Source organism: Lipotes vexillifer, unplaced genomic scaffold, assembly GCF_000442215.2.
Source record: "Lipotes vexillifer unplaced genomic scaffold, Lipotes_vexillifer_v1.1 scaffold710, whole genome shotgun sequence".
Taxonomy (NCBI): domain Eukaryota; kingdom Metazoa; phylum Chordata; class Mammalia; order Artiodactyla; family Lipotidae; genus Lipotes; species Lipotes vexillifer.
The window spans coordinates 1,125,158-1,138,183 of NW_006789347.1; the positions used below are offsets into that span (position 1 = coordinate 1,125,158).

Below are 13,026 nucleotides of genomic sequence, written 5' to 3' on the forward strand. Positions count from 1 at the left end.
TATCAGAAAAAGGCCCGGACATCACCGTCCTAGGTTTCATTCTCCTCCATTACTTTCTAGCTATATGGTAATTAGGTACAAGAACTTTGTTAACTATAAAGCATTATATTAATTTCAGAATATTTTTCTCTAGCCAAAGAGGTAAATTTGGAAGAAAATTACACAGTTCTGAAAATCTTGTGCTACATTGCAAGCCTAGCTTTTTATGCTATTGTTGAGCTTTCTAAGGTGTGTAATACTTAAGAGAATAAAATTCTTCATAAATGCTTTAAATTTTGTTTCTGTGTCATATAAGTTATGTGTTTTATTCCCATAGTTTCTTTAATCTAGATTCTAAATAATGAAAACTAAACCAGTGGTTGCCATAGTTTTTCCGAGTTTGGAAGTTGGCCTTATATTCAGCTAGTTCTTGTGAGTAAAAGGGCAGTGTTAGAGTAAGTAGTAAACCTGACTGTGATTAAACTATGTTTCTGAATCCTGCTTCCTGTTTGCTTAAGATGACTCCCTGTGGTCATCCTAGCCACCTCCCCAACCCCTGAACATTAGGGAGCCATGGTTATAATAAATGTTTGCCTGAGAAAATGTCACTGCTATAAAACGATTGCTCATTCTAATAAATAACATATGGGCAATATAGAAAGATTTTAATTAGAAATTTTTACATCTGGGAGAAATGTTTGTGGATCATCTAGGCCAATCAGGTTGTAAAATTTTTATTTTCTATTTTCAGCAGTTTTTGTCTAATGCAAAACCTTGTATTCAATTTTTGTAGCACGCACATATTCTGATACCTCGTAAGGTTTGTTTTTCATTTAAAATTACAAATATCAGGTGATATACATTTGCCAGTTTGGAAACATTCCTTGGAAAAACTAAAAGCCAAAATACTTTTCTTAAAAATGTGATTTCCTCCTCAGCCTTATGTTTACACAACACCACCCTTTGTCATAGTGCAACATGGAAGGTTTTTTTCGGACGTGACTTGCTTTTTTGAACATGTTACCCACAGAGTTCGACTGTACAACATACATGGTAAGAAAACAGAGAAACGCAGTTGTGAAACAAATGTATACTGATTCTTGAATTCTTGCTTTTCTTTTGTTGGTTTTAATAAATTAGCAGTTGGTTTTCGGAGATGACAATCATCCGTCTAACCTTGACATCAGACTTATCATATGATTTAAAATGTAGTATTTACCCTTTGATAATTAAAAATGGTAAAACATTTAACGCCTTACATATACTTGTTCTTTTCTTCTGTATATCTTCTCTTTCCTATTGCAGTATTTGTCTTAAGTCATGTGCTCATTTCTCAGATCTAAAAACAGTATAGTGGTTTTATTTTATAAAATGGAAATTATATTAAATGTGGCTTTCAATTAATGGATCACTACCTCTGTCACACACACACACACACACACACACACACACACACACACACACACACACACACACACACACACGGCCTGCCTTAAATATAGAATGTATTGTCATAGTGTACTACTAGAATTTAACTTAAAAAGAAAAATGTTCTCTGCTTGTTCTGCTTGTTTATGACTCTTTAGCTTGTAGAGCATAAAATTAGGCAGTTTTTATTGCTTTTAGGGCAGTATTGAAGCAGCTTCTTTGTTAATCAAGTGATAAGAAATAGGCCTTTGATCTCATTAGAAACTGTACTGTGGACCGTGGCACTGGTCCTTCCACAGGATTTGGGTGGAGCTGTGGTTCCCAAACAATCTCAGAATTGTACAGTTTTGTTGGTTGATTTTGAATTTGCTGTTTTTAGAATGGAGTACTCTTCCAACTACAAGTTTAATCCTGATAACCAGGCCATTTACCATTATATCAACTCTCTTAGAAAGGACCTCATAAAAATGCCACTTTAAATGTTTTGTTGCTGTTAGCTAAGATGAAAAATTAGAAGAGGAAAATATTCTTTCCCAGAATCTTTAGGCAAGTAGACAATAAAGCATTTCAAAACCAGTGATAAAATGAATGGGCAGGCACTGTTTACTTTTTAGGTATTGTGGGGAAGCAAAGGCTGCTGTGTTCAGGGAATTTCTTGGAAAACTAAGTTCAGTTTTCAAATTTCAGTGTCTAAATTTGATTTTGTTTTTAGTTAACTTTCTTAAACTTCAAATTTCAACGATGTTTGCCTTTTGGTAGAATTTCGGGTATGGACAAACTTTCTCATGTGACTTCTTAGGTGGTAATGTGTTATGTTTTCAGGGTTACCCATGATTTGTATGTTGAATTAAGAAGTAAAAGGTCTTCTAGAAGATGGTAAAGTCATATTAGACACTAACTTTGTGTCTTTTGCAATTATCTGAAATCACTTTGCTACCTACAAGAAAGTTTGTAGTTTTGAAATAATCTTTTGTTTAGTTTCCCAAAACCTTTTAAGTCAGAAACACTATTTTTGGCTGTCTCTTTGTACTCTTGCACAAGCCATTGTTTACTGTTTCTGAGAGCCCTAAAACTCCATCTTCACCTATGTTTCACCAAAGGTTTCATTTTATGGGTAGAAAATAGCATGATCACACAGGAGATGTGCTTATCTACTTTTTAAGTTTGCTGAAACTATTGTGTTTTAATGGAGAAGTTCTTCCTTGAATGTAACATGGCACCGTTTGGCACAGATCTCCATCATCAGGCTTGGTTTACTATTGCTTTTCATCAGTTATATTTAGGGATAGGCTGTGTCTCAGAGTTGCTGAAGCAACTCAGCAGAAAAATTCCAACTTCTCAACAGGTGTATTTGCTTAATTGCTTTTGCTTCTGTTTAATTGCATCCATCCATCAGTGCAACTTCTGAGTTTTATTCTGTTGGCCATGGGATCTGGGTCTCATATCAAAGGGTGGTTTCTGTAAATAAGAGGGCCCTTTTCTGCTTCTGTGGCTGTAGCCTAGCTTGCCGTCATGCTTCAATGGCCAATTTGGAAATTAATAGGCTCTGACTTGGCCCGTTTACTTATTCCAATAAACACACACTCATCAGAACTAAATGCTTGTCTTTTCTCCTCTTCCCCTCCCCTCCTGTCCCCTACTGAGCAGTCAGAAATGCCCAGTGGCTGATGAGCAGCCCTTTAGCAGGAGCAGGGGCCACAGAGAATTCACTGACCCCCAGCTCTCCAAGGTGGCAGTGCTGGCTCTGATTAGTCAGTTAAGGAATAGAGGTTGTTTTGAACGGAGTACTTAGAGTATTAGCATACCAAAAATACTAATAAAAAATAAATACGCAGACCTCAGATTGCCTCTGGATGTCTCAGTGAGTGGAATAAACTTGAGCTCAAGCCTTTTTTGCTGATGGTATATTTTTGCAGCTTGGAAGCAGGAAGCTTCAGAAGTTTGTGGGAAATGACAGATAAATAAGTTAGATATAATGTGAAGTTAACTTAAAGTGCTGTTCAGATGCGTTTTACTGTACTTGCTTGGACTGAACCTGAAACCGGCATGTGTAACTATTCAAAGTGGCAGATCCATCTTTCTTTTTGCTGTCTCAAGCCCAGAGCATTTTTTTTCCCCAACAAGACTACAGTTTGTGAAAAATGGAGATATTAGATCACCTGAAAGGCTTTCTTCCAAACTATATAGCCTCCCATGTTTGTATCTGAGTTCCTGGGAAAAAAAAGAAAAAAAGCCCAGTTGTGGAGATAGAGCCTTTTCTTGGTAGCCTCTGTGACCCATTTCCATCTATCCTTTTCTTTCATACGCTATTGCGTGAGGGCGCAGGTCGTCTGGATCCTGTCTTATTGGGTTTTAATTAAATCACTAACCCAGGCCTGTGACAGAGATATGAAATCTTCAGGGTGTTTGACTCTCTAGGTGTTCACACTACCTGAAAAGGGTTTGGTTATGCAGCGCTAAAGCGTCTGTACTAAGAAATACTTGACAGCTCTTTTGAACTTTGGCCTCTTGTAAACTAGGCTTCTGAGTGATTGATCAAAATGCATAGACAAACTGACTTTTGATCTTAGGTGCTACGAATACTTCAGCCAACTTCCAAGCTTTTATAGATTGGCTTTGGTTTTAAATTTCTTAAGATAACAAAAATATCTATTCTTGAACTTAACTTATTAAACTATTTTCAGGCATAGACTAATTTTGCCCCCTTTAAACTGAGTGGATATGGTTATTTGGATGAGTATTAATGACTAGAGCGAGCCTGTTGTTAGTACCAAATTCATGATCAATGGGGGTTGGGGGGAGGGAGACTTAATATTTTAAGATTACATACTGAAATTGTATGTTTACTAAACCAGTTAATCACACAAAAGATTTTATTATCTCTGAGCAAGAAGGGTGAAGAAACAGAAAATGAGTTTTATTATAGATTGTCTTTACTGAGTATCCGTTCATATTAAACCTTTCAAATTCCATTTACTTGAAACATTCTTTTAAAACCTAAGGTAATGCAAACCTGACAAAGTATATTTAAATTTCTCAATCTCCTTTTTTAGTTACTCTTTGATTCTTCTCTCCATAAAGTAACTTTTGCCCAATTTAGGCTCCAGCAGAAAACAAAGTCAAGGACAAAAATCAACCAACACTTCCCAAATTACATAAACTGTGTGATCATTGTTGATTTTGAAACAAACTGAGTTGGGAGGCCTGGGTGCAGCCTGACTTCTGGTTTTGTTCTTGGTTTGGTATTTAACTTTAGTTTCTCTATTTGTGTTCTCTCCAGATTCTGAAAATAATAAGCAGTACAGTTTAAAATCTCTCTCTTAACATCATTTAAGCTATTAAAAGCACTGTGTTTTTGTTTTCATTATTGTTCAGACATTACATTCAGAAGGTTTCTAGAAATATTAAATTAGAGGAAATTTTGTGCTTACAAGCTTTAAAAGCTTCAAAAGATCAGAGATTTCTAATGAAACATCATGCTTTGCCTTATATCAAGTTACATAAATCCTTTTTACAGTGACCATAACTTAATGAAATGCCCTTTTAGGACTATTTTATGATTTCTAAAAGATTATTTCATTTGTAGAAAATGACATTTTTCTGGAGGAAAAGGTGGGAGAGGTGGGGATTAATTTTTCTTGTAGTGTAATCATCTTTCATTAAATTGAAGCTGTAAATGTTACCAGATATGCTGCTTTAGCTTTTATCATTAATCTTGGATTAGAAGATAGAATATAATACAAGCACAAACCCCTGTACCACCTTGTGTTATAGTAATTTGTTATTTTACCATCACAAAAAATACGTATCTTGCTGTGATGTTATGATCAGTAAGTGACATTCACGAGCCGTAGTTTCATTTGTCTTCAGAGTTGTAATTATTAGACTGGTGCTATTTTGTGACATAAACTGCTACTTTGAAGAATTAGGTTGCTATGGGTTACCAAAGTATCATGTTCATTTTCACTGGCACAAGGTTCAGGTTCCAGATCTGTTAATATATACCTTCAAGGTTTTTTTCCCCCTCAGGACTATGTTCTCCTAGGCAGGTGTTTGTGAGTGAGTGAGTGAATGTGTCTGTGTAAACCATGTTTCAACCCTTAGGAGAAATATCTTAAATGCAGTAAATACTTTTGCCTGTTTTCCACCAACATATTATGAAAGTGCTGCATGTAATGGATCTTGCCAAAAGAAAGTACACAGTAGCCTGGGGGTAAAACGTAATGAACTGCTATCAAGAAGTATGGAAGAAAAGACTTTCCTTTGGCTGAAATGACTGATAATTTCCTTCCAAGGGCATATTTAGCAATCAAAGAGAAGTTGCTTTGTTTTTCTTCTGTTTTGAATATATAATCTAAATGGATTCATAACATGACCCTTGACTTTTAGAGAGTCAAAATGAATTGTGTCCAGTTAAACATATAAGAGAATCACATTGGGAATTAGAGATCTGAATCCTTAGTTTCGCCTCTAAGCAAATTAGAGTGACCTTGAGTTTGTTCTTTAACTTCTTAGGAGAGAAAGACTAGATGGTCAATTAGGTGTCACCATCAAAGAGTCTTAACAACACTTGTTTTCACATCAAGTTTCTTTGGTGCTTGACTCCTTGCTCCTAAATTCATCTTCTAAGGATGCTTGAATCTGGGGCCCTCATCCCTGGAGTCCTTCCACTTATAAACAAGGCCTCACAGCTTCTCTGAAGTTGTTTTTATTTCCATAAAAAGATTCATGAGGATATTAAAATGGTTTGTAATCAATCTCTCATGTTTCCCAGGACTACGTTCCATATTTAGTTTGATTTAAGAGTAAAAAGCATTAAGTAAGTTATGGCTAGGCAGACTTAGGTAATTAAAACATTTTTGGAATATCATAATATGCAATTGACTGCTAAGGATTTTTTTCCTGTTAATTGGAACTTTTAAATAAATAAGTAGCTATGTGTCAAATCTGATTATTCCCTACAGGCATGAAAAGGAAGGTTATTTTAAGGGACTATAAGCATATTCTGGTTACACAAATTGAGAACTCAGAGGTTATCTTGGGGGCTGTTTGACAGCAGCTGCTGCATTGAAGGCATAGCTTCTTAGGGGGAAATAGCATCATCTCCCACAAATATGTGTTGTACTAAACTCAGGTGAAGGGAATAGGGATGGGAAACACAGGGAAGTGTGACGGTTAAGAGCTCCAACTCCAGAGTCAGCCCATGTACATTTCATTGCCAGCTTCCAAACCTGCTCTGCCGCTTACCAGGTGTTTGACCTTGTGCAGGTTATTACCTACATGGTCTTGGCTTCATCATCCTGAAAATGATGACAATAATAGAGTCTTCCTCATAGGAGTGTTGGAGGATTAACTGAGTTAATGTACATAAAGCCTGACACACACTAAGTGTTTTATCTCCTTAAGGATGTGCAGGCCTGAGAGAGTGATCATTGGAGGGTTGAGGCATTTGGAGAAGATTTGATAAAGGAAGTGAGTTTTTGAGACGCTAGGTCTTAGAGAAATGTCACTTGCATGGGCAGAAGAGAGGAAAAGAATAGCACAAAGTGTGAAGTGGTGTGGGTGAGATCAAATTCCCTTGTTCCTATAAGAATTTGAAGAATCTGTGTCCGTTACATATTTGTTATTTGATATCTAGTTTTCCTTTATACATTTAAATATTTGCAAAGGGTTTTATTTTTGGTATACTGTAAATATTGACATTTTAAGATAAGCATATCCAATGGGTAGCAATTTGATACTAAATCATGCATTTTTTTTTAAGAGCTCCTGACTTATTTATTTATTTATTTACTTAAATTTTTTTGGCTGTGTTGGGTCTTTGTTTATATGCGAGGGCTTTCTCTAGTTGCGGCAAGCGGGGGCCACTCTTCATCGAGGTGCGCCAGCCTTTCACTGTCACAGCCTCTCTTGTTGCAGGGCACAGGCTCCAGATGTGCAGGCTTAGTAGTTGTGGTTCACGAGCCTAGTTGCTCCACGGCATGTGGGATCTTCCCAGACCAGGGCTCAAACCCATGTCCCCGGCACTGGCAGGCAGATTCTCAACCACTGTGGCCACCAGGGAAGCCCAAATCATGCATTTTTTAAAAGCCTCAACAAACTCTTTTTCTTTTTTCCGATACGCGGGCCTCTCACTGTTGCGGCTTCTTCTGTTGCGGAGCACAGGCTCCGGATGCGCAGGCTCAGTGGCCATGGCTCACAGGCCCGGCCACTCCGCCGCATGTGGGATCTTCCCGCACCGGGGCATGAACCCGTGTCCCCTGCATCGGCAGGTGGACTCTCAACCATTGTGCCACCAGGGAAGCCCCTCAGCAAACTCTTCTTAAACAGTCAAATTTCATATCATTATTTTCTCCTTGAACTCATATTTCCATTCTACTTCCTCCACCAAATTTTATCTTAATATAATAATTTATGCTTGAGAGTCTTATTATTGGTCAACTTTTCATTATTCTTCTGAAAGAAATATATATATATGTGTTTCAAATAAATATACATATATATGTTTTAAAATTCTGTCATCCTAAAACTCGAAGTATTAAATTTCTTCTGGATTGAGTTATAAAAATTGTTATAGTATATGATTGATCAAAATAATAATTGATCTCTATATATTACCACTTTGATCATTTATAAACTTGAATAGAAACATCTTTCTTAATGACATGAATTGTACCCTTTGTATCCTAAATGTTTATGCATTCATTGGTAAATGTTACTTATTGCTAGAAGAGATAGGTTTCAGCATTGATTTTTTTTCTTTTTGTTCTTATAAATGTAAGGCAAAGGAATGTTGCTAACATAAATAAGTAGGTGGAAATTGAAGGAGTTTAGTTATGAGAATGCCATTTAATTCCTTGAACTCCTTCTGAGTTATATTCCATAAATCACAGTGATCTATTGCCAAACATTAATCAATTATTTTTAATGATCTACTGTCTGACAGCTTTATTAGGTAACCTTCAATTTTGTTGAAAGCCAACAATTGGAAAACCGTGTGTTTTGCAAAAATATTTGTTCCCTGGTCGTTGAAGTTCAATCAGACACCAATACTTCAAATTGTTTTTGTTCAGCCCCACTTGAGTTAGGGTGGGTGAGAGGCATGCTGCTGCCTTTTTTTTTTCTTTCTTTCTTTCTTTTTTCTTTTTTTGGTTAAGCTGGGAAAAGGAATAGTGAAAGTGTGGTTAAAAAAAAAAAAAAGAAAAGGAAGAGCCACATGCTTCTATGGCAGGTCTGTTTCAGTGGAATCTGAGCTTCCTATCTAAAAGCACCTTGGAAAAGAGCATGTTTGCAAGAACAGGAAGTAGGCAACTCCAGAGTGACTGTCAGTGTGGAGGCAGGCAGACCACTGAGATTACTCCAGCATCCTTCCTTCTCTGTACTAGACCAGCCCAAGTCTGGACTGTGGGTCATGAGCTATTTATTCACCTCCCAGGTTAGTTAGACCACATTAGTTTTGGATTTAAAACAATGTTACTGATGTAGGTGTTATGTTCCTCCAAAACAGGGCTTCTAAAAAACCTGTTGTTTTTTAAAATCACTGTTTATTAGAAAAAAAATGACAGATTCCCAGTTTTGTTGTGTATGTTTCGGTTATTAGGCCTTTTTCACATATATCATACTTAATTGGTAGAATCTTTAACCAGAATTTGCAATCTGTGTGATCGAAATGCTATACCTTTCTTATTATGCATTTACTTTTGTGTCATTGTGAGAATTATTGAAATGAAGAGCATAAAGTATGTAGACTAGTGCCTAGCTCATATGTTGATCAGTAAGCAGTGGTAGTTATTTATCTAGTGCTTTATAAATGAAACACAGCGATGCATCATTATTTTCTTAAATTTGAGTCTTGGAATGAAATTTACTAAACTGTGTATTCCTGAAAGCAGATGTTAAAATTTTCACTTGTGGAGAAATAACCAACGTGAACATTTACAGGCCTGGAAATCAGCAGGTACCTCAGAGAATAAATTAGATCTTGTAATGAATGATAAGTTGAGTCAGTCAACATGGATAAAAAGGTCATCCGGTTGTGGGAATTACTACCATTTCTATTCTTGGTACTTTCAGATGGGAGTACAGTTTTTTTTTTTTAAATATAGTCATGATAATATTTGCTCTTTAGAAACATTATCTACATGTTGACCTACTAAATTTATCATTGTTGTGTATTGTCATTTAAGTGTATGTGTCAAACTAAGCAGTGTGTGTTAATTAATAATCATGTGTCAACTCCCAGTTAAGTTGGATAAGTTTACAAAAACAATGTCACAAAGTAAATACACACTAGGAGAGTTACTCATATTTTTGATCATTTAAATACAAAACAAAATACTCCCAAAATTGAAGGGGAGATACTCAAAATTAGGAGCCCTGGTTTTTCATGACAGCTCTTATTGCCTTACCTCTGCTATGACATGAGGGCTCAGTCCCTCTCTCCGTTCAGACACAGATTTGAGGAAAAGGGATGAGGACAGCAGGTTGATAGCAAGGTTCCATTTTTGCCCCAGAGCACACATTTTAAGGACAGTCACTGAAGACCTTGCTTTAAATCCTGGGTGGGTTTTTTGGGGATTTATTTTATATTTCATTTCCTATCTATGTCACGTTTCAGTTAGACTTCTGTTTGAAGGCTTAAACACCTCTCTTAGGGCTCTCACCATCACTTTTCATTTTCCCAGGTGGGTGTGGGCCAGTTGCTGTTTTTCCATCTTGATCTGATGACTTGTCCTAAGCACACATTGAGTGCCACTAATAAGATATTGGATTCTTGCTGGAGTGAGAGAGGGGCTCTCTCTTGCTCTTTTACCCGAGCTGCTGCCTCTTATTCCTATAACTACTTCAGTGTCGTGAGAGAGGCGCCCGATTTATATTCCTTGGAAAAGTATTCCTTGCATTTCAGAATTGTTAGAATAAGGTGATCTAGGCAGGTGGAGAGGGCTGAATTAGTCTGGTCCAGATAGATTTTAGAATGATCTGACATGAAGAGAGTAGATTGTGCAGAGGAGATACGCCTAGGATTCTCCAGGGGCCCTCAGTTGCTGCTCAGAGCCATGATCCCGGCCTTTCCATCTGCATGACTTAGTCATTAGACCATCCTGGATATTTGCTCCACCTCTTCTTTCAGGCACAGGGGATGTGTTAGAGGCGCTCTCCAGTTTTTCTCTCCATACTCAAAGGAGTATGTTTCTTGGTTTCCTTAAGACCAGTGCTGAGCAACGGAGTCAAGAGGGTCTTGCCTTCCGACCCTGATCCCTTGCCTCCTTAGTTTCATTTTTCCCTGCCATCTTAGAAAATATTCTTTTTAAAAAATGCTTAAAATTATTTTTATGTATAAAGTGCAAATTATATACATGTATGTGTGTGTGTCTATTTACACACATACTCTTGACAAAAATTTCACACATTATGGATATAAAGTCTCTCTGGAATCTGTGTCTGGCCCCTATCCACTGCTCAAGAGAGGTAATACAGATATTTGCACGCTCTCTCTTTCTCTCTCTCTCTCACACACACACACACCCCTACAGAAATGTATACTATTATGTTTGTGTCTGTTTCAGCATAAAGTTTATCGTACTGTGCAAACGCTCTGTTTGCTTTTCCCATCAGATCTTTCTCTGCCAGGACAGACAGTTGCCTCATTCTTTTCATTTGCTACACAGCATTCCATAGCATGGGTGTACCTGATTTTATTATTCATTTGCCTGTTGATGGACATCTAGCATGTTTCCCCATTTTTTTTACTCTTGGCACCAGTGCGCTCGCTGTAAACATGCTTGTGCTTGTGATTAGTGTTCATTTTAGGTAGATAAGAGAGGTAGTTAGGGTATGTGTCTTTAATAGTTAATATATATTACTTTATTGGCTTCTAAAGTGACTGTGATGTTTTAAAAGAGATTTTTGGATTGTTTTAAAGAAGTTTTGGGTTCTGGCAAGCCGTGTCCCTTAATTTTATTTCACTCAATTCAGTAACTCGCAGCTTATCAGATCCCAGATCAGTGCCCTCTCTTCTTGTTTGAAAATAGTCTGGAGCTCTCCTCTCTACTTAAGCATTCCTACAAAGCTTTTCCCAATCCTTGGTCCCAAAGTAATTTCAACATTTTCCAGTAGTTGGTCTGCTATTGAGACATGATGGTTGAGAGGTTTAGTCCTGGTTCTGCCAGGCCTTGTGATCTGGGGCAGATAATTTCCTCCTAGGCTTAGGGTCAGGAATGATTATATGTAAAGCCTATAGTGTATGGTACATAGTAAGCACTTGGTACTTGTTGGCTGTTGTCATTCCACCATGCAGCTGAACCCTTCACTCACTTATTGTGTACCTATTATGTGCTGGGAGCATAAGATAAATAAGACATGGTCCCTATACCTGAGGAACTGACCTAACATGCATGTGTTTGCTCAAAATGAAAGTACTTACTCATCTTTTATCTATTTGAACCTTATCTATAGCCCATCTGCTTTCTCCCAACCAGTTAACTTCTGCATCATGAGGGACAGCCTCTCACATCTTTACTCATTCTGTTTAACAGTGATTCAGCACCGACCACCTGCCCAAAACATTGTTAAAAACTGAAATATGAGATAGTGTATAAGACAGTCTGTGTTTGTGAGCAGCTCATAGGCTCTAGCGAGGAAAAATTAAAGAGCTCCAGGGTTCGGAAACACTCGTTTGGCTTCTCTGTTACAGCTTTTCACCTGTGAACTGGCTAAATTTTACTTTGCATTGCCTGTGTGTTAGTAAGGATAAACAATCTCCATCCTCTCTTCTCCAAGGGCACAGAGTGTGAGTTGCTAGCAAAAGGGCACTTAGTTCTCTGTTGAAACCTGGGAATGGCCTCACACCTGCTCCCCCTCCCCCATGGACTACTCTTGTTAAGTAGGAGCTATTTTCTTTCCCAGGATTGAAGAAAAACTAGAAGGACTTAGAAAGCCCTGGCCATCTATGCTCAGATAGAACCATATTAGTAAAAGTATCTTTTGCTGCCACATCCTGCAAAGATCCAGCATATCACTGGGACCACTGGGTTTGTACCCCTGCTTCCTGGGGAGTTCTGCCCTCAGTCCCATGAGCTTCTTTGGGACTGACACATCTTAGGAATTCTTGACACAATAGGAAAAGTCAGCAGTCTTCTTTCTCCCTCACACATGTTCTTCTTTTAAAAATAATTATTTTTCTTTGAGAACTCAGGGATACCTCGTTGCTTTTATTACCATTACAGGTTTCATTTGGTTTGTTCACAATAAGTATATTAAGTCTGAACTTATTTTAAGTCTGCCCTGGCACAGAATTTAAATGAATGTCTTGCTGAATTGTGAATGGACGTGAAGGCTCCTTTTAAAGGAACTTTAAGCGTTTGTTGCCCCAACAGGATCTGAGCATAATACTGAGCTTGAGAAAGATGATTTTCTCAATAGAAATAATTTAGCACTGCTAGAGATAATGTGAAATTACTAATTTTTTCTCGAAGCTTGTTTTTTGTAAATGTTTTCCAGAGGTACATACCTTGAAATTAATGATGGTCTCCTTTGTGAAGACTTTATTTCATTTCATGTATTTTGTTGACCCCTGAGATAATAGTCCATCTAGAGAGGAGAACACATAAAGCAGTACTA

At 37.4% G+C, this 13,026-nt stretch overlaps 1 protein-coding gene across 1 annotated transcript in view; it reads left to right on the forward strand.

Moving 5' to 3' along the window:
* The window catches only part of MAN2A1 (mannosidase alpha class 2A member 1), a 161,179-nt gene that overhangs the window by 120,393 nt on the left and 27,760 nt on the right, over positions 1-13,026 (forward strand). The window contains exon 16 of the mRNA XM_007462587.1: positions 918-1,032. Coding sequence (XP_007462649.1) covers positions 918-1,032 — 115 coding nt within the window. The remainder of the gene's footprint in view (positions 1-917; positions 1,033-13,026) is intronic.